The 25,090-nt window shown below is 44.3% G+C and overlaps 1 protein-coding gene across 1 annotated transcript in view; it reads right to left on the bottom strand.

The window, feature by feature from the left end:
* LOC138298467 (low-density lipoprotein receptor-related protein 2-like) overlaps nt 1–25,090 on the bottom strand; it is a 1,267,625-nt gene that overhangs the window by 501,373 nt on the left and 741,162 nt on the right. The window contains exons 22-23 of the mRNA XM_069236878.1: nt 19,133–19,319; nt 6,902–7,117 (exon numbers count right to left, since the gene is read on the bottom strand). Of these exons, the coding sequence (XP_069092979.1) occupies nt 6,902–7,117; nt 19,133–19,319 (403 nt within the window). The remainder of the gene's footprint in view (nt 1–6,901; nt 7,118–19,132; nt 19,320–25,090) is intronic.

Below are 25,090 nucleotides of genomic sequence, written 5' to 3'. Positions count from 1 at the left end.
CCATGGGGAAAAGGCTGGATTTCTGCCAGTTCACTCGAAAACCAGAGATTGTGCCATATTGATCCAACATCCCTTTCACACTGCTTAGTGGCCCCCTCCATGTTTAAGTTACCGCAGGAGGTCATTGCATACAGTGCAAATGGGATACTCTCGTCCTGCTGCATATATGCCCTTGTAAAGCTCGCCAATGTACACCCAGCAAGCAAGAGACTCAAATGCGAGTGCAAAAAGGAGCGGCGTGAGCAGGGATCCCTTGTTGGGTTCACCAAGCAACATTAAGGCGCTCAGAAAAGATTCCGCCAGTCGGACCCGAGCCAAAGGCTCTGTTCAATCAAGTCCAAGCCACAAAGCTCTCGCCCATCCCAAATCTGCGTAGGACCTCAAAGATACAGCCATTCCAGGCTATCAAAAGCTTTTTGTAAATCAACCACAAAAATGGCAGCTTTTCTCTTTTCAGTTGTAGCCATGTCTAGGATTGACAGCAATCTGTGGATATTGATGGCCATACTTCAACTTGGTATAAAACCAGACTGTCCCGGTGGATCAAGGAGGGCATGTGTTGCAGCAGCCGAGTGGCCAGTATACTGTTGAGTATTTTATAGTCCAAGTTCAGCATTGAGAGATTTCTATAGGATGCCATGTCCGTTGCTTGCTTCCCAGGCTTCAGGACTGGTATAATGAGTGCCTGTCAGACAGACCCAGGCAAGACCATGTTCCCTTGCTGCCTTAAACAGAGACCAGATGTGGGCCTAGCTCCTCCATGTAAGTCAGGTAAAATTCTGCAGGTAGGCCATCCAGGCCAGGAGCTTTGTTCCGCACCATACCACAGATGGCCGCTTGGACCTCCAGCAGTGTGATATCCTGCCCAAGGGCCTCAGTGTCTTGTAGCATAAATGATGGGAGAACCATCCTGTCCAAGAAAGCCTGGATTGCCGGAAACTCCACGACAGCTTTACTCTGAAAGAGAGCTACATAATACTTGCAGAATTCCTGATTGTCTGCTTGCCGGCAGATGGGTCGGTCCAGTGGCATACACAGTTCCACAATCACTGAGCCCCCTTCTGGTGTGATTTGCCAGCCATGCCAGGAGTACACTAGCACTATCAAACTTTGCATAAGTGAGGGTCATGTACTGCTTATAATTCTAGGAAGGTGGCTGGTGTGTGGTGGGTACCTGTGGTACTTACACCTTATAGCAGGTCCAGGGTTCCCCTTTAGTGAAATGTAGTCAGTGTCTAGAAGCCAGTCTCTCTTGAGGTAGCGGTCAATGAGCAGCCAAGGCTCATCTAGGAGACATGCAAAGCTCATGCAATACCACTGTAGTCACACAGAACTCACACACGAAAGAAAATACTCAGTGTCACAAAAATAAAGGTACTTTATTTTAGTGACAATTTCCAAAAATGCTAGATAGGCAAACCTCCAATAAGAGGTAAATGCTAAATATGTACACTAGTAATCAGAAAAAGGGATAAGTAGGAATAGAAAACAGTGTAATAGCAACCCCAAGGGGAGCCCAAACCATATTTAAAAAATGGAATGCCAATGCAGGACCCCCATCTAGTTAAGTGGAATGTGTAGAGGGGAGTTGGGGGTACTAGGAAACCCCAAAGGTAAGTTCCACAGTGCCCCCCAGTCCCAGGAAGAATGGAGTAAATTACTGTTTTTTTCCACAAACCATCAAAAGGAGGGAAAAATAGTAAAACGCACCACCCAGACAAGACTGCAAGAAACCAGCAGTGGATCCTGAAGAAGTAAGACCTGAAAAAGAAGACCAAGTCCAGAACTCGCAGAAGTGTCCGGTGGCGGCAGGAGCCACTCCCCACCTGTCTGTGGTTGCAGGAGTTGGTCGGCGGTAGGACGAAGATGGTCAGCAATGCATCCCTGGAGTCTGTGAAGAGTTCCTGGAGGATGCAATCGACATCCCATGCCGGATGCAAGATTGCAGTCTGTCTGTGACGTGCAAAATCCACCAACAAGCCTTGGCAAAGGCAAGATTCGCATTAGACAAAAAGTGGAGCCGCCAGGGACCAGCAAGTTCCAGGGATACTCAACCCACGGAGGGGAGTCCCAAGGGACCCTCAGCAAGGCAGAGAGTCCAAAGAAGAGGCAGCCCCCTCAGGAGACCCACTGGAAGAGGACCCAAGAGTCACAGAGGAGCCCATGCAGCACAACTGTAGAAGGGTGCCATAGGAGAAGCACGCAGAGGGTTGTGCGTCGCAGGAAGAAGTCTTGGGGACTGGGGCTACACAGAGCCTGAAGATCCCTTGGAGGAGATGCAAACCAGCCCAGGTAGTGTCAAGAAATGCAGTGCATGGGGCTACTGTCCTGCATAAGAAGGCAAAGGGTTACCTTCACCAAAGTTAAACAGCTAGCAGAGAGGACCAAGCAGACTACTCCGGCACCACCAGTGATGCAGGACCCACGCTGCTCAGTGTGAGAGGAGATCCATGTAGTCTGTTGTAGTTGGTGCCTGCGGATGGAGGGGAGTGAATCCTTCACGCCAAGGGAGATTTTCTTTTTCTTCTCACGCAGACTGAAGGCTTGTCGCCCTTAGGGGGTGCACAGCTGGGGAAATGTTGCAGAACTTAGGAGCTATGGAAACAATATTGCAAGCAGAGTATTCATTGTGGATGCAGATTGCCGGTTCCTAGAGTGTCCAGTCGCGGTGCCAGTGACTAGAAGTCTAAGTAGAGGAGTCCTGCTGGAATCTTGCAAGCCGAACCCAAGGACCCACCCAAGAGAGAGACCCTAAATAGCCCTGAAAGGGGGATTGGTCACCTATCCAGGTGACCACCTATCAGGAGGGGGCTCTGACGTCACCTGGCTGGCCACTCAAATGCTCCTAGAGGTCCCTGCCACCCTTGATTTCAAGATGGCAGACCCCAGGGACCCTCTGGAGGAGCTCTGGGCACCACCCCTGGGGTGGTGATGGACAGGGGAGAGGACACTCCCCTTTCCATTGTCCAGTTTCGTGCCAGAGCAGGGACTGGAGGTCTTTGAACCGGAGCAGAATGGTTTATGCATTGAGGGCACCAAATGTACCCTTCAAAGCATACCAGTGGCCGGCCTTCTGGACTTGGCCTCCTCTTTCCACAGGGCCTCCTACAGGAATCAATCACTAGTTTCTTGCAGTCTTGTCTGGATGTTAATTTTCTTCCTTTTGGGTGGTTTGGGGAAAATCCAATAACTTACACCTTTCTTCCTGGTCGTTTGGGGGCACTGTGGTACTTACCTTTGGGGTTTCCTAGTATCCCCAGCTCCCCTCTACACATTCCACTAAACTAGGTGGGGGTCCTGCATTTGCATCCATTTTTTTTTAGTAGATGGTTTGGGTTCCCTCTAGGGTCACTATTGTCTATTTGCATTTTCACTGTTTTCCATCAATTTCTATGCCTATTATTGATAGCTAGTGTACATATTTAGTGTGTTTACTTACTTCCTGTTGGAGGGTTGCCTACCTAGTGTTTTGGTACTGTGCTACTGTTATAAAGACCCTTTATTTTTGTAACAGTGTTTTCTTTCATGTGTGTTAGTGCTGTGTGACTACAGTGGTATTGCATGAGCATTGCATGTCTCCTAGATAAGCCTTGGCTGCTCATCCACAGCTACCTCTAGAGAGCCTGGCTTCCAGACCCTGCCTACACTACACTAATAGGGGTTACATGGACCTGGTGTAAGTATCTTAGGTACCCACCACACACCACGATCCAGCTTCCTACAGTGTAGCATGTTGAAGGTATGGACACTAGAACCCTCATGTTTCTGAGCGGGCTCTGAACAGGAAGTACGCAATGGATTAGGGGGTGTTGAGGTGTGGTTAACAGACAGTCTGATCTAATGCATAGTATGTTAGTGTATGCTGATTAATAAAGTAACGTTTGAACACAGTTGTATGGTGTTGGCCATGTGTATGCTCCAGGGCTGGGAAAGACGCTACACTGGCGACAAGTAGATTATACGCACCCTGCGAAGACAAGACTTCCTCCCTGAGCGTTTGCAACAATACAGCAAACTGCTCATGCATGCCACATGTGCCCAAAATAGTGTGTCCTGAGACTGGCAAACGTGGAGTTAAAGCTTTGCTCCAGCCCAAGCACATCAGTGGAAATGATAGAGGATCCTGCAAAGGAAGGCATTTCAAAATGCTTGACAAAACTGCAGAGGAGGTGGTTGATAAAGATGCTGTGATGTGCATAAAACATAGAACTATTCAGACAAAGTCAGAAAGAACAATTGCACTAGCAAGGTACGAAAGACAGAAAATTTACTCACTGTCAAGTGTTACTGAAGCACCCAGAGATGCACACTCCTCGTGCAACCGCTGCAGGAGTGGTCAATGCCATCCAGCGCAGCAAAAGCTATCTAAACATCGTGTGCTCTCAATAGCAGCAGAAGGGAGTGCAAAATATAATGCAGCTGCATTCCTGAAACCACTGCCTTTTGACACTTATAAGAAGTAAAACATCAGTGCCAGGTGAGCTGGGTAGATTGAAACATTTGACGACTTCATAGATGCATTAGAGGAAGAAGATGACAAGATCAAATATTAAAAAAATACTAGCAGGTGATGAGCTACAAAAGTGCTAAAGAAAATCTCAGACTGATGCGAATACTAAAACTTGAAAGAAGCATTACAAACCAAGTTCTAACCAGATGCCGAACGTCGACAATGAAAGGTCCATCTTCAACCAAGCACGACAACAGGTTGGTGAAACAGTGGAAGAGTTTGTCGAAAGACTTGATGCACTCATTAAACATTGCAAATTCAGCGACTTCACCGACAAAGAAGCTATGCACCTCAGAATAATTGAGGGCTGTCTTTCAGACTCGTTCAGAAGGTGCATGCTAAGAGAAATAGTCTAGAGAAAATGCTGATGGCTGTGAGAGCGGAAGAACGAGTAGATCTACAAGCTGCTGACATGGAATCGGGAACAGCACACCATGATTTGGCATGGGCTTTTAGAAGCAAGTACAAGCATAAACAAGTGACGCAGGTCAAAGTTTTTAAAGGAAACAAAACAATGTTTCTAATGTGGATTTTTATTTCTCCATGAAGGTAAACGTCCCACCATGGAACACGTTCGCAAAGGTTGTGAGAACCACTTCATAACTGTGCTGGGACAAAGTAAATTTGAATGGGTCACAATGATAACAGACAATGGCAGCAATAACGTTCTAGAAGCATGCACGCCAGACCCACAGAACCAAAAAACATCAGCTACAAGAAAAAGAAACCAGGTAAAATCAATAGTTAGAGCTCATCGTAGAAAGGATTTTCAAAATCACTATCAAGCACAAGTAAAAAAAATGAATGTGCACTGATGATATCCACCAAATAACTGTGCACATATATGGGGTTAGTTACCTTAAAGAGGATCATAATTTAAAGAAAGCTCAAATAGAGTGGCCATTGTCAGTTGGACACTCAAAATTAAGGAGATCATCCAATAATCTTCATTATAGGCGGTGGTGTCTCTAATGCCAATCAAAAACTTAGCAGCATATCCCCTGTGCCTCGCCTCACTCCATCAGACACACAAGGTATGTACTTGGGCTGCTGCTGAACTATTGACCAGTCCAATGTCGTTCTCAGCAACAATGCAATACAAAGATATCGATGCAAGACAAAATTCATGTTCGACAGGGTACTTTGTCAAATGCTTGGTCACTCAGTTTTGCCACTGCTGCTGACATGGGACTAGGATAACTCAAGAAAACGAAAGTACAGCTTCATATCAATGAAGACATTCTCCCTGTTGCTCAGTGACACCGTAGAGTTGCCTTCATTCTACAAGAAGCTGTAGAGAAAGAGTTGGAAGCCCTCTGAAAACATGACATCATTGGATGCTCCCCAGGCCCCAAACCATGGGTTTCAACCATAGTAATAGTATCAAAAAAGGACAGCAGTAGAGTGGTTTTCATTGATATGCACCAGGCAAACAAAGCCACTGAGAGGAAGAGACATCCTGATGAACATACAGCAGACATGATAATTCAATTGAACAGTGGCAGTGTTTTCTTGCTTTGACCTAAATAAAGGGCACCATCAACTGGAGCTGAAAGAACCGCAGGTACACAAACCTTTTCACCTCATGTTGCTTTTTTCAGTTATAACAGACTGCGTTTTGGGGTATCTTCACCTGCTGAAATATTTCAGGATGCTGTTCGTCGAGAAATTCAGCCTCTTATGAATGCTTTCAATTCGAGTGATGACATTGTTTTTTGGGAGAACACAAAAGAACATTATGAAGTCCTCATCCAAGTGTGCCATCTACTCACTGATGCAGGTCTCACTGAATGCTGCATAGTATGAGTTTCAGAAAACCGAAACTCAAATTTGTTGTGCACGTTCTGATGGTGGGAAGGGGGAAGAGGGGTTATTCCAGATCTAGACAAGGTGCCAGCACCATCATCCACTTGTCCCCCTCAAGTTCTCACCATGCTGAGATCCTTTTCAGGTATGGAAAGTTACTACTTAAGATATATCCTCAACTTTGCTACAGTGAGCCCCCCCATTGAGAGACCCGACAAAGCAAAATGTACCATTCTAGTGGTCTCCAGAATATGACCAAAGTTTCAGAGACATTAAACATGCAGGATGTGAACTAGAACCCTTGTGGTTCCAGGCTTACTTCAAACAGGAAGTGCGTAATGAATGGGGAGGTGTTAAGGTGCGATTAACAAAGTATGATGTAATGCATAGTACGTTCGTGTATATGCGATGAATAAAGAAACTGGGGCGCTGTTCATGTGTATACTCCAGGGCCGGGAAAGAGGCTACACATAGATTGATAAATATAAAGCACCTTAAATTTGTTGCTCTAATATTTTATGAGGTTTATCACCAAAACACAGAAGCTGAAAAGAAAAACTGTTCAATATGGAAGAGAGAACATACCTTTTACCAGGGTTCCTTTTTTCTTTGTGTCTACTGTAACCCATTTGATGCTTTCAGCATTAAGATCCATCCAGAAAATTTTCTGCTCAGCTATGTCATAGTCAATAGAAAAGACCTGGTTCTTCTCAGTGGAAAGGACTATGTCCTCTTTCAAGCTCCGTAATCCGAAAATAATCAAATCAAACTGGATGGCTACCAGCAGCAGTGGTTCTGAGCCTGTGGTTGAAAGAAAAAGAACACTGTTTTCCATCTCATTAAAAACAAACTGCAACTGAGATTCATTGCTACCTACAATATGCTAAATGCGGGAAACGTATCTTACTAAACCAAGGTCTCATTTAAGTAATATGGATATGATCTGCTGGCCCAACTTCCAGCAATGTTGAATTACACTTCTTTCTGTAGTCTATGTAAAGTGATTCATACATATGTTTATTAGTAGCTACAACCATAACATGCACCTGTGTAGGTACTCCGGTGTACACGGGGTGGTCATGACCAACAGGAAGAAAACTGTCTGAATGACTCATTATTCTGGAGATATTAGTTACTGTATTGATCAATCCTTCCATCCACGCAGCACAATTTATCTTTCATAATGTCAGGGTGACGTAGTTAGAACTATTTTATTTGGCAGAATATGACAAAAGGAAATGTGGCGGAGAGAAGAGCAGATAGGATTTATAGGTGGAGCCTGGCCCCTAAGCCACTAGAGAAACCAAAAACAGATGCCTAGGATTTCTAAAACCCCAAAATGATGCCTATATCAACAGACACCAAATGTTTTCCCAGGAACTCCATACCACCTCACTTCGATTTGGTCAGTGGCGACAAAAAAGAGAAAAAAAATAAATAAATAACTCAGATGGAGTAAGGAAAGGACTACTGTACCTTCTCCATTTGCATGGTTGAATCTGACAGACCAAAGGAATCAACCCTCCAAAATAAGTGATCCATTACTATGAGGAGCAGAACACAGGTCACTACAACAACTTCAGCCTCGACATTTAGATTGCCGCTTACAGTCATACCGCTAACCATAGTATTACAATGCTGATGTATACTAACAAGGATAATGCAAATGATAGTAATGTCAAGATATGTAATAATGCAAGTGACTGGCCACTAATGGGGTTGCAACCAAGAGATTCAGTAGATCTGTGGAATATAACTAAACCCAAACACCACAAAGTTTCAGTTATTAATCAGGGCAAACTAAAATGAATATATTGTGCAACGCTGAAATGTTATAAAAAAAAAATATGAAGATTCCAAAAAGCAAGGAATGGCAAATTAATAAATGATGGGCAGTGGTCAACCTGAAATGAGAGCCGGGAAAATACAGACATACAAATAAAGATGACCAAGAGAAGGGACAAGGTGGTAGCAGGGAGGGACATTAGTGAGGGAAAGAAAGAAATTAATATGGCAGTTAGGAAGCTTAAGGGGAGAAATACAACATGGGGAAGATATGTCAAGATTAAGTGAATGGAGTGAAGGTAAGAAAGTCAGGTGAACAGACAAGGTACATGTGAAACTGTTATAACACCCAGCAGTGGTTCCAGCCACCAAATAATCAATAGCACAGATTATGTTGAGTTAAGATGGACTACCTATTAGAGCTATGAAAGAAATTTGGTGGGGAAAGACTCAAAGGAAACAGAATGAGGGAAAGGAGGTGAAATACAAAGCGCAAAAATTACATTAAAAAAGAGGGACATTAATTTTTGAGCAATGGACAAGAGCCTGGAGGAAGGAAATGAGATTCAAAGTTTGAGGAAAAAAACAGAAAAGCAGCATAAAATCTTTCATTCTGCCACAGCAACTGTGGAAACTGGTCATACAGCAAGGAGTGATGTGGACAGTGAAACTTACCTAAGTAAGGGAATTATCAAAGGTTGTCCAAATAAGACAACAGCTATACAAAACCTGATAGAGATTTGGTAATTTAACACTGAAAAGTTATGTGAAGATGTTCAAGGTACGTCTATATTACAGAATGAAAATAGTCCAGTCAAATATAATTTATATCACTCCAGCAAAACAAACACGACACTGTGACCCCCTGTTCTGGGTTTGAACCAGGTACCCAAGTAGGACATCTGTGAAGGCCTCATTAAATGGAAGCATGGGTTCAGAGTAGGAAGCATCAAGTTGAAGCTCCTGTCAGGAGGTTAGTCCTAACTGCCACCTAAGGCAACTCAAGGTCTAGGTCCTCAGCTGCTTATACCAACATAGAATAGGAAGCTCCCTCCTCCATAGCCATGGTAGGGAGAGTAACCATGCCAGTATCTGGGGAATTATCCAGTCCACTACCTTCAACAAAGTCTGTACGATATCCAGAGGTTCTTGGAGCTGGTATTCTAAAGCGTCCAGCGACCCGTCCAACTCTTCACCATATTCTAGCCCATAAGAAAGGGGCTCAGATCTGAATAGCAGGCAAGGCTGGTGCCGGTGTTGTATGACGTCCATCCGGCTGCATGCCGGAGTTGGAGAGAAGAATGGGGATAAGAATGGTGACTGCACCACTCGTGAGCACAGGCAGCACCAGGAGTGTCAGGACCGGTGTCGGAGAAGGGTGGAGTGGTAGGGCTGATGTCGGTCCTGATCCAGAACAAGACTCATGGGTGCCCCGTGGTACCGAGGCTGAAGCCGCCGACCTGGAACCCAAAGGGGCCCCTTTCCTACTATGTGGGCCCAAAGGCGCTCTAGTGGGATTGGACAGCCCAATAAAGATGCGCATGGCCTCAAAACTCCTAATGAGGCAGGGGTTGCTCTGGCTCCCGCAAACCTGGGGATGTGCGGAGTCGGTACAGGCTCTGCAGAGCGAAACCTACAACGTCTACACCCCATCTCGACAGCTCACGGACAAGAAGTCGATGAACACTTAGACTTCTTAGACCTTCTTGTGCCTTGACTTACCCAATCGCCCAAAGTAGGATGACAACGAATGCGGACTCCATGAAATTCCTCTTGGCAGAGATCTCTACTTCGAGTCAAGCATCGGGCCGCCATCAGCTTCGGTGGCCGCTCCCTCAAAGCTGGGCGAACATGGAGTCACAAATAGCTTGCATGCATACTGTTGTCGATTGTATGGACTCCATTTATACTGGTTGAACAGAAATTACATTACACACAGGGGTGTGATACAATTGCATGGCCAGATAATACCATTCACAAAGTCTCGTGGAAAGTACACTGTGTATCAAAGTATGATGCAAGTTCACTTTCAGTGTCTTACTACACCATTTATCACTTTAGCCATGATTTACTATTTATTACATAGAGCAAAAAGGATGGCAACACCATTCCGACATGGTGCCCTGTATTCACACAGCATGGTACCACTAGCCTGTTTTCTGTTTTGTATACATGTGGTGAAATGTTTTCACATTATGTTTGCAATGCCATCCATGAGCAAGACCTGTGTGCCAAAACAAGTCAACAAGCTGTGATGCAGAAGCAATATGTACTAAAGGTATTTATCACAGCAACCTGAAGAGAGTACTAGGGGTTAACTGCTGAAGATAGTCTGACTTTTGTAGCTTTCTTGCACCAAGAACGGTATCCCTCACCAGCCCCAAACATACCATATACTCACCGAAGTGGGTAGCTCAATCTGGTTCCTGACCCAAGCCCCCAACTACCCACTTGCACCAAGCCTGTTTCCTGCCCCAGTTGCTGCTGGGGTGGAGCACTGCTGAGCAGCTTTCCTAACCTGTTTTGGTTGGCTTTAGGAGTCTGGGCATTTTACGACCAGTGCTAAAGTGCAAATGCTCCCTGTGTAAATTGTAATAGTGATTAGTTTCTCCCCGACTGGGGTATCTGATTTACTCGTAAGTCCCTAGTAAAGTGCACTATGTGTGTGCAGGGCCTGTAAATCAAATGCTAATAGAGGGCCTGCAGCACTGACTGTGCCACCCACATGAGTAGCCCTGTAAACAAGTCTCAGACCTGCCACCTGAGTGTCTGTGTGCAATTTTAGACCGCCATTTCCACCTGGCAAGTGCACCAACTTGCCAGGCCCAAACCTTCCAAACATGTACGCACATCTAATCTGAGGACTAAGCCAAGAGGGAGACCCTAAATAGCCCAGGAAGGTGACCACCTATAAGGAAGGGTCTGTGAAGTCACCTCCCTGACCTAGCCACTCAGATCCTCCCAGGGGCCTCTGCCCACCCTGGATTCAAGATGGCAGAGTCAAGTGGGCGCCTGTAGGAGCTCTGGGCACCACCCTTGTGGTGGTGGACAGGGGAGTGGTCACTTCCCTTTCCATTGTCCAGTTTGGCACTAGAGCAGGGACTGAGGGTCCCTGGACTGGTGCAAACCAGATTAAGCAAGGAGGGCACCAAATATGCCCTTCAAAGCATACCTGTTTCCTGGGGGGAGCTGGTCAAGCAGCAGGAGGGCAGAAACCTGTCTGTAGGATGGCAGCAGCACGGGCTGCCCAGGAAAACCCTGCAGACTGTTAGGAGCAAAGCTGTGTGTCCTCTCAAGAGCCCACAGAGTGCATGGAATCATACAACCAATACTGGCAACAGTATTGGGGTACGATTCCAACATGCTTGATACCAAACGTGCCCAGATTTGGAGTTACCATTATGTAGCTGGGCACAGGCAGCTACTTGTGTCCCGTACACAGGTAAAAACTGCTTCCCTGTACTTACGAAGTCCAGGAAAATTGAGATGGAGTTCACAGGGGCACCTCTGCTCAAGCATGGGTGCCCTCACACACAGGTACTTGCACCCTGCCCTCTGGGCTAGGAGGGCCTGCCATAGGGGGTGACTTCCATGACCTGGTGCAATGACCTGTAGTAAAAGGATACATGTACCTTTTAACATAGGCTGCAATGGCAGCCCTGCAGACACCTTTTGCATAGGCTCCCATGGGTAGCATAATACATGCTGCAGCCTATGGGGAACTTCTGGTTCCCCAATGCCCTGTGTAGCTAGGTACCATATACTAGGGACTTACATAGGGGCACCAGTATGCCAATTGTGGGGTGTACTAAGTCAGATAAAACCAAATTTAGAGGTAGAGCGCACAGTCACTGGAGTCCTGGGTAGCAGGACCCCAGTGAACAAGTCAAAACACACTGACAGCAGGCAAAAAGTGGGGGAAACCATGCCAAACAGGGTACTTTCCTACACCCGGTATGGTTAGTTCCAATAGTTGAAATGCTCCCACTAACGTTTCATTCAGGGAGTCTCCTGTGCTGTGAAACCGAAGGTGGGCATACAGCTTAATAAACAAGCCATCTTGCCAGCATGTCTGCTTGCAATGTGCACAAATGTTTAGTCTGCAAATGTAATGGATACTTGGGAGCCGGTACTTGTTTTAATTGATGGAATTAAAGTGTAGCTTTGGGAAGAAAAATATTTTTTCTTTTTGAGTGGTAGTGCAAGGGAGTTACCAGCTGATCAGTAAATTGTGTGCTTTTAAAGGACTATTATATAAAAAAAAATATTATGTACAGTCTAGTTATTACTAAAAACTATGATTTTGAAGCTACTTAAACTTTTTGGCACATTTTGTAGCAGTCTACGTAATGCAAGTTTAAAATAATGACTTGCATATTCATAGTTTTCTGTCACGGGCCGAGACCGCGTTGCAATAAAAATACACAAGATACTACTCTCCACTCCACCAACCAAAATTTAATTCCTTGGCTCTCTGGTTACACAGACCTCTGCAGGACGTTCAGTAATAGAGGTTAATAATTTACTTTAGTGCATGTCCCACTGATTTACTTCAGTGGTGTAACAAAACTTGAGCCGCCCACCCCCAGCCCCACACAGTAACTGGAGGGGCCCCACCTCTAGACTCACTCGAGAGCTGTTAGGCCAGGGTACTGTGCTGAGGGGGCCTCTGGAGCACTGATGTGCCCCCCACCTCGCACCACAGGGACTGCAGGGACCTTTGTTAAGCCATGGATTTACTTAACTTTTTAAAATTGTCATTCAAGCTGTGCATTATTTTATATGTAGCTACTTGAAGGTGAAAGACCAAAAAAATTTACAGAATCATTAGGACCGGATTTAGATATTGGCAGATGGGTTATTCTCCCACAAGGGTGACATCTGACGAAATCTAAATCCCATAGGAAATATTAGGACTTAGATTTCGGCAGACAGGAGGATGTCACCGTTTTAATGGAGTCACCATCCCCAATATCTTAATCAACCCCTTTTTGTTGCCACACCTTTGATCTCGACCTCACGCTCACCGATCCCCAAACTCTATTGCAAGCAGCATTACAAGTCCCATACTTTAAAGAGTTTCGACTGCGGGGACAGGATCTATTTAGTCCTGGACTCAAGAAACTAAATGAATAAGTTTTGAGTAATCTTTCTTCCATGTTAAGTTTTAAAGCCTGCAATTTACTAACTTCTGCATGATGTAAGACAACCCCCATTTTCACTTCCAGCACGAACAGTTTGATTTGTCATGTAAAATGTCCAAAAAATCATATTTTCAGTTGTAGGAAAGTACCATCTTGCCTGGCATGTTACCCCCATTTTTCACTGTATATATGTTGTTTTAGTTGTATGTGTCACTGGGACCCTGGTAACCCAGGGCCCCAGTGCTCATAAGTGTGCCTGAATGTGTTACCTGTGTAGTGACTAACTGTCTCACTGAGGCTCTGCTAATCAGAACCTCAGTGGTTATGCTCTCTCATTTCTTTCCAAATTGTCACTAACAGGCTAGTGACCATTTTTACCAATTTACATTGGCTTACTGGAACACCCTTATAATTCCCTAGTATATGGTACTGAGGTACCCAGGGTATTGGGGTTCCAGGAGATCCCTATGGGCTGCAGCATTTCTTTTGCCACCCATAGGGAGCTCTGACAATTCTTACACAGGCCTGCCACTGCAGCCTGAGTGAAATAACGTCCACGTTATTTCACAGCCATTTTACACTGCACTTAAGTAACTTATAAGTCACCTATATGTCTAACCTTTACCTGGTAAAGGTTAGGTGCAAAGTTACTTAGTGTGAGGGCACCCTGGCACTAGCCAAGGTGCCCCCACATTGTTCAGAGCCAATTCCCTGAACTTTGTGAGTGCGGGGACACCATTACACGTGTGCACTACATATAGGTCACTACCTATATGTAGCTTCACAATGGTAACTCCGAATATGGCCATGTAACATGTCTATGATCATGGAATTGCCCCCTCTATGCCATCCTGGCATAGTTGGCACAATCCCATGATCCCAGTGGTCTGTAGCACAGACCCTGGTACTGCCAAACTGCCCTTCCTGGGGTTTCACTGCAGCTGCTGCCAACCCCTCAGACAGGCATCTGCCCTCCTGGGGTCCAGCCAGGCCTGGCCCAGGATGGCAGAACAAAGAACTTCCTCTGAGAGAGGGTGTGACACCCTCTCCCTTTGGAAAATGGTGTGAAGGCAGGGGAGGAGTAGCCTCCCCCAGCCTCTGGAAATGCTTTGTTGGGCACAGATGTGCCCAATTCTGCATAAGCCAGTCTACACCGGTTCAGGGACCCCTTAGCCCCTGCTCTGGCGCGAAACTGGACAAAGGAAAGGGGAGTGACCACTCCCCTGACCTCCCCTGGGAGGTGTCCAGAGCTCCTCCAGTGTGCTCCAGACCTCTGCCATCTTGGAAACAGAGGTGCTGCTGGCACACTGGACTGCTCTGAGTGGCCAGTGCCACCAGGTGATGTCAGAGACTCCTTCTGATAGGCTCCTTCAGGTGTTAGTAGCCTATCCTCTCTCCTAAGTAGCCAAACCCTCTTTTCTGGCTATTTAGGGTCTCTGTCTCTGGGGAAACTTTAGATAACGAATGCAAGAGCTCATCCGAGTTCCTCTGCATCTCTCTCTTCACCTTCTGCCAAGGAATCGACTGCTGACCGCGCTGGAAGCCTGCAAACCTGCAACATAGTAGCAAAGACCACTACTGCAACTCTGTAACGCTGATCCTGCCGCCTTCTCGACTGTTTTCCTGCTTGTGCATGCTGTGGGGGTAGTCTGCCTCCTCTCTGCACCAGAAGCTCCGAAGAAATCTCCTGTGGGTCGACGGAATCTTCCCCCTGCAACCGCAGGCACCAAAAAGCTGCATTACCGGTCCCTTGGGTCTCCTCTCAGCACGACGAGCGAGGTCCCTCGAATCCAGCAACTCTGTCCAAGTGACCCCCACAGTCCAGTGACTCTTCAGTCCAAGTTTGGTGGAGGTAAGTCCTTGCCTCACCTCGCTGGGCTGCATTGCTGGGAACCGCGACTTTGCAGCTACTCCGGCCCCTGTGCACTTCCGGCGGAAATCCTTTGTGCACAGCCAAGCCTGGGTCCACGGCACTCTAACCTGCATTGCACGACTTTCTAAGTTGGTCTCCGGCGACGTGGGACTCCTTTGTGCAACTTCGGCGAGCACCGTTTCACGCATCCTCGTAGTGCCTGTTTCTGGCACTTCTCCGGGTGCTACCTGCTTCAGAGAGGGCTCCTTCTCTTGCTCGACGCCCCCTCTCTCTGCTGGTCCAATTTGCGACCTCCTGGTCCCTCCTGGGCCTCAGCAGCGTCCAAAAACGCTAACCGCACGATTTGCAGCTAGCAAGGCTTGTTGGCGTTCTTTCGGCGGGAAAACACTTCTGCACGACTCTCCACGGCGAGAGGGATCCGTCCACCAAAGGGGAAGTCTCTAGCCCTTTTCATTCCTGCAGAAACCTCAGCTTCTTCTGTCCAGTAGAAGCTTCTTTGCACCCGCAGCTGGCATTTCCTGGGCATCTGCCCATCTCCGACTTGCTTGTGACTTTTGGACTTGGTCCCCTTGTTCCACAGGTACCCTAGATTGGAAATCCACAGTTGTTGCATTGCTGGTTTGTGTCTTTCCTGCATTATTCCTCTAACACGACTTCTTTGTCCTTAGGGGAACTTTAGTGCACTTTGCACTCACTTTTCAGGGTCTTGGGGAGGGTTATTTTTCTAACTCTCACTATTTTCTAATAGTCCCAGCGACCCTCTACAAGGTCACATAGGTTTGGGGTCCATTCGTGGTTCGGATTCCACTTTTGGAGTATATGGTTTGTGTTGCCCCTATCCCTATGTTTCCCCATTGCATCCTATTGTAACTATACATTGTTTGCACTGTTTTCTAAGACTATACTGCATATTTTTGCTATTGTGTATATATATCTTGTGTATATTTCCTATCCTTTCACTGAGGGTACACTCTAAGATACTTTGGCATATTGTCATAAAAATAAAGTACCTTTATTTTTAGTATAACTGTGTATTGTGTTTTCTTATGATATTGTGCATATGACACTAAGTGGTACTGTGGTAGCTTCACACGTCTCCTAGTTCAGCCTAAGCTGCTCTGCTAAGCTAAGCTACCATTATCTATCAGCCTAAGCTGCTAGACACCCTATACACTAATAAGGGATAACTGGGCCTGGTGCAAGGTGCAAGTACCCCTTGGTACTCACTACAAGCCAGTCCAGCCTCCTACATCAGTACACACTATATAGACTCCATTTTAGTTCTAGGTCGCACACAGTTCATGATCGTCAATGCTGAAAGTCTGTCAATGTTAATACTGAGGCTTATCTGTTTAAACACTAAGGGCCTGATTTAATACTTGGCAGAGGGAACACTCCGTACAAATGTGACAAATGTGACAAATATCCCATCCACCGTATTACGATTACCATTTGATATACTGGGATCGTAATAGGCCGTGGGATATCCATCACATTTGTGATGGAGTCATTTGTGATGGAGTATTTCCCTCCGCTACCTATGCTATTAGCATTAGTATAAATCTAGACCCCCACACAATCCTCCCAATGCAACCAGTTTCTAACCTACACTGTCCTCACAACGTCTATACTGAAATGCGCGCACACACACACACACACACACACACACACCCCTCTTCCTATGCTGGTCACCTTTGCAGCAGTCCTTAGGAAAACCTGCAGAATCATACCACGAAAAGTTAGCAATATGACCCATTTCACCTAGCACCATCCAAGTGGTTAAGAGCTGACAAAAGGGCCACTCAGCTTTGCAAATTGATTTCTAAACCCTATTTTGGTTCAGTATCTTCAACTTAAGTAGTTTACTCACACTTACAATGGTAGGAATCAGACAAATTGCAGATTTAGAGCATAGCAGGATGAATTTAGTCATGGCAAATAGCAAGCATTGTTCACACTGTCACAGTTCCTCGCCCTACAGCCTGGCAGCTGACATGTGTCCATCAACAGGGTTTACGCAGTGCTTAAACTGTGCCAATGGCTGGTGTTAGTGAGAACCAGCACTAATTTTGATGGACTGGGACTTAATTTTGATTACCAGACTAAGCAAGAATGACAAGCAATAAAGAAAACAAGCATTTGCAAAGCCAATAGGTCTCGCCTATGCAAGAGCTATTGGCTTTGGCAGTGTGTTTTTGCCATGTTGAACACCAGTGCAGCTGCTGTTCAGCATGGCTAAACGTTACAAGTGTGGAGTAGAGTGTTGTAGAGTGAAGGGGGAGTACAGTGTCAGAGTGGAGAGTAGAGATCAATTGTTCAGCAGTAGAGTGCTGGAGTAGACTAAGGTAGTGGGGTGGGGATTGGAGCGATGGACAAGACCATTTTGTACTGGAGCAGGGGGCAGACCGTTTTTTTGATTGGAGCAAGGGGGGCAAACCGTAGTGGGGCATATTGGGGTGAGGCAGACTAGACTGGAGTGGGGTAGACTGATTTGGATTGGAGCGGGGCAGAACGGTTTGGACTAGAGTGGAGCGGGGCAGAACGGTTTGGACTGGAGTGGGGCAGAACAAAGTGGGGCAGACTGGGACAAGTTGGACTGAATTGGAGTGGGCAGATTGGACTGGAGCGGGGTAGATTGGACTGAGTGGGGCAGATTGAAACAATTTGCCACCCTCCAATCCAAAACAGACAGGAGTAGATTGTTCAAGATTAGAGCAGGGCAGATTGTTTAGGATAAGAGTTGGGTAGATTTTTGTGGACTGGTGTATTGGAGTGGGGCAGTGTTTTTGGGATTGGAGTGGGGCAGATTGTTTTTGATTGGGAGGATTGGAGTGAGGTGGACTGGATTGGAGTGAGTGGTTTGGTTTGAAGTGGGGTTGATTGAGGAGTACTGCATGATTACATGTTAAAGTATAATTTCGAAAATTACACAAAGAAACAAGTCGCTTTGCAATACTCAGGACAAGATGCCATCTTTTGATAACAGCTCTCACGAGAAATAAACACGAGTGCAAAGTGCAAGAAGAAGACTTGGCATAATAAAAGAAAGTTAACTACAAGCAATACTACCTCACAATTTTGTTTGTCCTGCTGGACACGTTTTTGCAAGTCACACACCTTCTGGCCTCCGGGCATTGAAGTTAAAAAGAAGAAAATTGTACCTCAATCTTATTGGGTGCAGTGGACAGGCACTGACTAAGTTGAGTCAATCAGTGCTTGGTCCTTGCTCCATTGATATGAACAGAAATGATATGGCCTCCAGTGACTAATTACGAGGCTGAAAAAAAAAAAAAGGAAAAAAAAAGTGCCACAGAAGCCAACAAATGGTAAGCCACGGACAGGCTCCAAGCCCTATTCTAACTACAGCAGCATCTCGCTAGCAATACACATGTGCTAACGCATGCCATCACAGGCTCAACACTAAAAAGAAGGGAGAATAGAAAAGGAAAAATAAAATCGTGACAGAGGAAGGGAAGAAACTCGCAAGAGTGAGATAAATAGAAAGTGTTTAGTGATATAATAAAGTTGTATGAGGTAGATTCAAGGTGAGGCAGTTTTGGTATAAGGCATTCCTGGCATTGAGCAGCAGCTATCCTGGCCTCCTGAAACTTTGTGCTCTGGCACTTATTTTTTTTCTTTTTTTTCATTATAAAAGGGGGAGCGGGTGTACAAGTGAGTACCAGCATAAAAGTGACTACCATCTTTGCCAAGTCTGTGGTGCACCGTTACATCCATCAACTCTAAAAGAGTGAATAATCTATGCCAGGCATATTCAGCAAACAGGAAAATTAAGACTGCACTGAAGATGTACACGAACCAAGAAAAATTTGACTTGAATTGTTCGAAATAGACTTTCTATTCTCGTCATATGGAAAAGTTGTCAGTGTAAGCACTGCACGAAAAATTATTGCTTCGTAAAGTGAGCAGTTCGATTGAGGGTTGTGCTGGAATACATGCATAAGTGTGGGCATTCAAGGCAAAAAGAAAAAGAAATTAATCTAATTTCAAAGTTACCGGTCACTTTGCAGGTCTTCGCATCAGGTTCCAGCAGGTATCCAGGGTGACAGGCGCAGCTGAACGTTCCATTTTTATTGACACAGCTCTGGCTGCACAGGGGCGGGTCGAACTCTTTGCATTCATTGATGTCAATGCAGCCCTTCTTGTCGCTGCGCAACCGGAATCCTTTTTCACAACCGCATTTCTGAAAGGAGACAAGAGTACTAAACATTTGATTTTGTTTTGAACTTTAGGATTGTAGTTGTACTATGGTTATGTAACCATCCTAAACAGGACCACTAATCAATATGATGTTCACATTTCATGCTGGTCTGTAAATTTCATGCACCATTACCATTTTAACTGTAAAGACTTTCGAGAACGGGTCTTGGAAAATTAATATTCAGTCCTAGTAGGGCTTAGAAAAAATATTTCAGAGGTATCGGTTACCCAACCACCCGCAATAAATCCTCCCGTAGCCTCACGTGCTAGGGAAGAAGCTACAACTGTCAAAAGAGTAGGGAATACATGACCTGAAGAAACAAACCTGCTCTCCTGAAAGTCTGCAAAGGTGCAGCAAACTGCTCACACATGCCACGTGCACCACAAATCAATGGAAAGCAGTCTGCGATTGGGGTATATGGAGTCAAAGCCCAACTCCAGTCCATACACAACGATCAAAGACTGAGGCCCTACAGAAGAGCGCATTTGAAAAGCCACCAAAGCCCGTTGGTAAGGCTCAAAGAAGAGATTGTGGTGCGCCACAACAAAGCCATCATCAATACAAAACAAGCACTAAAGGCAGTAACTACCAGGTACAAAAACGAACTTACTTACCGGCATAAGTGAATGAAGTGTTCTATGACCTTGAAAATCAGATGACACGGCAGGCCCAAGCAACAGGGTGGTGTATGAAGAGGTTGTCAGTCCTGCTTTGCGGGAAGAACACTGCCTAAAGAGCGCATGCTCCCAATGACGACAGAAGGGAGCGCAAAATATGGCGGCTACATTCCTGAAGCCACCACCATCATCATTTGACACAGGGAAGAAAGAGCATTGGTGTCAAGTGGACTGCCTGAATCTAAACATTTGGTGACTTCTTAGATGCATTAGGAGAAGATGACCAAAAAGTCATTAAATATTTGAAAAACCTTGCAGGTGATGAGTGAAAGAACTTGTAAAGAAAGTCTCACACGCTGATGCAACATACCAAAAGATAAAAGCTTTGGATGGCAAGTTCAATCCGATGTCAAATGTGGACCAAAAGAGGTACATCGTCAACCAAACATGCCAAGGTGGTGAAACGATGGATGGATTTGTTGAGACTTGATGCACTTCTCAAACACTAACTTCTGTAACTTTAATGATGAAACCATGCACCTCAATCATTGATGGCTGCCTTTCAGATTCCTTCAAGAGACTCATGTTTAGAGAGGCACTTAGTTTAGAGAAAATGCTAATAGCTACAGGGGTAGAACAAGCAGATCTACAAGCTGCTGATATGGAAGCAGGAAAAGTGTGTAATGAATAAGCTTTGATCTTGAAAAGAAACCCAAAGCACAAAATAAATGCACACAAGCTGACGTCACCGAAGACGAAAACACTCTGCTTCCAATGTGGATTCTTGTTTACCCATGAAGGTAAACGTCCAGCCATAGGACAGGCATGCAAAGGCTGTGGGAAAGAAAACCGCTTCACAACAGTCTGCAAAGCGAAAGATAAAACAAATGTTTCACAGCGAGAACAGAAAATGGACACCAGAAAGTTCCAGAAGCATTCTTGCCATGTTCACAATCCAAAAGGGAACATCAGTTATGACAAGGAGAAACCAAGCAGTCAATCATCATCAAATTTTTCATTTAACAGCTCTCCAATGTCATTACCAACCACTAGCAATTAAGAAGGATGTGCTTTGATATCTACTAAGGAATAACATGCACATGTAGGATTAGCTGTTTACACAGAAGATGAAGTAAAACAAATTATGACCAAAAGAAGCAACAAAATTAATCTGGACACTGTCCTAACTAAAATTATCTTAAAGGTGAGCAGTCGCCCCATAACCATTATAGACAGTGGTGCATCGATTAACATCATACCAGTAGAAGAGTTAAGCAGCCTATTTCCTGTGTCACGCCTTACTACGTCAAGCACAAAGGTGTACATGTGGGCTGCTTCAAAACCATTACATAGTCAAGGGTCATTTACAGCAACTTTGCAACAGAAAACAAGGTCAGTACTAGCACCAATTTTTGTCCTTCTGGGACATTCATCTAGTGCATGCCTTCTTAGCTTTGCCACTGCTGCCGACACAGAACTGCTCTCTCAACTACAACATCCATGCTCAGGCTGAAATGGAGTCAGTTCCTGGTGCTGTCTCACGGCTCAGGAAGACTCAGGAAGCTGAAAGTGCAACTTCATATTAACGAGGACATTCGCCCTGCTGCCCAATGGCAGTGCAGCAGCCACTGATAAAGAACTAGAAACACTGTTGAACCATGACATCATTGAACGCTCCATTGATTCTACACCGCCTCTCTTGTCCATAGTTGTGGTGCCAAAAAAGGACAGTGGAGGTGCAGTGAGCATGTGCTGGTATGCGCCAGGCCAAAAAAGCAATTTAGAGAGGAAGACATCCTGGTCCCCACGTAGTGGGCATGATCATGCAGCTGAACGGAGCAAAAATCTTGCTCTGTCTTGACCTGAAAAAAAAGGATTCCATTTACTTGAGCTGCAAGAGAACTGTAGGTTCATTACTACTTTTTTGACTCATGTTGGTTTCTTCAGATACAAAAGATTGAGTTTTGGTATATCTTCATCTACGGAGATATTCCAGGATGTTATTCTCAGAGTTATGAAAGCTGTGTTGTAGTGTTATGGAATACACAAAAATACCACAAGGAAGCACAGAAACAACTGTTAAATTCAAAAATTTATGAGATCCACTATAACAGCGTATCGGTCATCTATAACATTTCATGACTTGCTTAGAGAAAGTTGGGATTGTGGTCTCCTTTCTGACGACGAGTTTAAATTTCTCATGATACAAAAACTATTAGCACCTTGCTTTTATTTGTTGCCAAAGATTCACAAAGATCCGCTGAATCCTCCTGGCAGACCCATTGTATCAGCGAGAGGTAGCCTTCTGGAAAATGCATCAATATATCTAGATCATTTCCTTGGCCCATATGTATCGGGGTTGGCCTCGTATTGTAGAGAAACAGATTTTTTTAGCAAAATACAACATATTCCATGGAAATCAAATTATGTTATGTGACAATTGATGTAGTAGCACTTTATACTTGCATCCCACATGATCTAGGTATTCGTGCCTGTATGCACTTTTTCAGGGATAAACCCATCAGGCTGAATGAGCATTCTGAATTACTTTTGAGGGTATTACAGTTTTGTCTTGAAAATAATTTTCAGGCTTAATAAGCCTTGTAGAATGGCTTTGTAAATAAATCTCGTCATTATTCAGCAATTTTTGGGAGTGCTGCTTTTCTACAATTCATTTTGAGATATTTAAATATGGGTCCTGCGCCCATAATGGTGCACCAGCTGCGTAAGGCTAGCGTTGGAAGAATAGCAGGAGCAGTTGAAATATATATATATCCCCATAATCTCATTAAATAGTCAAGCTGGCTGTGTTTTTTTTTTTTTTTTTTTTAAACTTTCAACCATCCTGCACAACATATGTGCTGCCGTGTTAGACATAAGGAAAATGACAATGTTGATAAGCTTACGAAAACAAAACCTACTAGCTTTGCTTGGTAAAAAAAACAATATGATGCAGCAAGAGTTGGTCAAGGCGTAACACTGTTTTCATTGGGAGAATGGCACAAGCAGCAATGGGGGAAGGAGTCACTGGTATGGGGCAAGCAACAATGGTTGGAGAGGTGTGGGGGATGAGGAAAGTGGAGCTAGGGGAAGCAACGACAGGGCAGGTATCGTGAAAACAGCACAAGCAGCAACAGGAGTGGAATAACGCAAGCAAAGAAGGGAGAGGAGGGGTCAGGGGACGAGTGAGCAGGTCAACATATGAAACGTATGAAAGGGACAGGGCACGCAATGACAGAGCTAGGAGGAGAGATAACCAAATACATGCACTCTTATGGAAGGGTAAAACAAAAACACAAAAAAAAATAAAGTACCTCAGGAAGAGTGCACCCAGTCGAAGGACAATGACTGTTGACAGTATGCAGTACTTGGTCCATGTTGCATGGAAAGGGCAAGTTCAAAGAAAGTGAAACCAACACCCAATGAGAAGCAAGCAAATGCGATTGACAACGAAGGCAACCACTGTTAAATTGTGGGCAGGCTCGAAGCACCTTCTCTATGTTAACAAAATGTAATGCACCCAACAACGCGTGTGCTTTCAGGCAAAACCTAAAAAGGTATTAGAATAATAAGTGTTTGAGTTTCCTTGTGAATTAGTTTTGGTAATTGAACTATGTCTGTGCTTTTGAGCTTGCATGCATTTACTGTATTGTTTTCAAAGGGAGATAGAGTGCTTGACGTGGATCAGTAAAGGGAAGATTTGAGGAGTTATTGGGAGTGGTGGACATGTGCATCTGTTAGTTGGACAAATTGAATGATCAATTTGGGAGTTCAAAGAAGCCAGAATTAAGGTACAGGCGGAAGTTGAAATGGAGAATTTTTATATTTATCTGACCCAATAAGTAGAAATACCCACACATTTAAGTATGTAGCAATATGTGTAGATAATTATTACATTTTATGTACAAGGCACAAACACCACGATACATACACCATTATGTACCTACATACATAAATATATACATGATCATTCAAACAAGAGTTGTGTATAAATATAAATAGTGTAAAAAGTGATCCCAATATATCTACAATTATAGGTACACACATGAAATTATATTTATATGGTCAAACATACAAACGTTTTCTAAAACTATTGTTAAACCCTTACAGGTATTTCTCATAATATTTAGATACTCCTACATACATGTATCATAGAATGCACAAACCTATAAAAAGGCACTCATCTACATGTTATAAATATACAATGAAATTTGGTGTATATCTTTAAGGCATTGACACATTAAAGCCACACACACTTTCAGCAATAGTTCATACAAATTTATAAAATATGAACCCATAGTCATTAATTTTGTTTCCTTTCTACATTTAAATCTCATTTTATTAATTTGTATTGTTTTATTTTAGCTATGTAATTATGTTTATTAATAAGTGTTTAAAAATATAAAGGCCCAAAAATACATAGGCATTTGTGTTCACATGTACATACAGACAACAGTGCCATTCCTATTCAAGGTAGGAATCGAAATAGCTCCATATATGTACAAACCCATAATGTGTGTGCAAAACCATGTGTGATTAAAGTCAAATCTAAATGGTTAGGATATAGAATACAGTAGAGTTTAAAACATGTATCTTTTTATTAAATATTGGAATTTATAGTTTTAATGTCTTATACCTACTGATGTACATTGTGTTGTAAGAATCGTGGTTAAGAAGGGAAGAGCCAACTCTTTACTAATCTATTGAAACTGAGATAGTGGTCAAAGTACTTAAGGTTGGGGTTACAAATTCTATAGTTTGACTTCTTGTACTAAAAGATGTTCTACCCATTGTTTTTCTCTCGTACAGGATATTGAGGTGAAGTGCCAATTTAGAGCATAGATTCCATTGTTGATGTATTTTGTGATTTTCTTCCTGACTGTCATTAGTTGCTTTGTTAGTGATATAAAGCAAGGCCCTCAAACCAAGGGAGTTATTCACTTGTGGCTTTCTATGTAGTGGTCTTGCTGCAGAGATCTGAATTCTCTACAATAGTTTCAAGTTTGACAAAGATGATAAAATGCATTAGTGTAATCTAGTTCTGACACGAGAGACTGTTGCTTGGACCTTGGATGGCCACGTTCCTTCTCCCCCTGGTGCAGGCTAGGGAGGATCTGGTGCCCGGATTGAGCGAAG

Source organism: Pleurodeles waltl, chromosome 1_2 (assembly GCF_031143425.1).
Source record: "Pleurodeles waltl isolate 20211129_DDA chromosome 1_2, aPleWal1.hap1.20221129, whole genome shotgun sequence".
NCBI lineage: Eukaryota > Metazoa > Chordata > Amphibia > Caudata > Salamandridae > Pleurodeles > Pleurodeles waltl.
The sequence above is the reverse complement of the archived record's forward strand: the minus strand, read 5'-3'. Positions and strand labels throughout refer to the sequence as shown.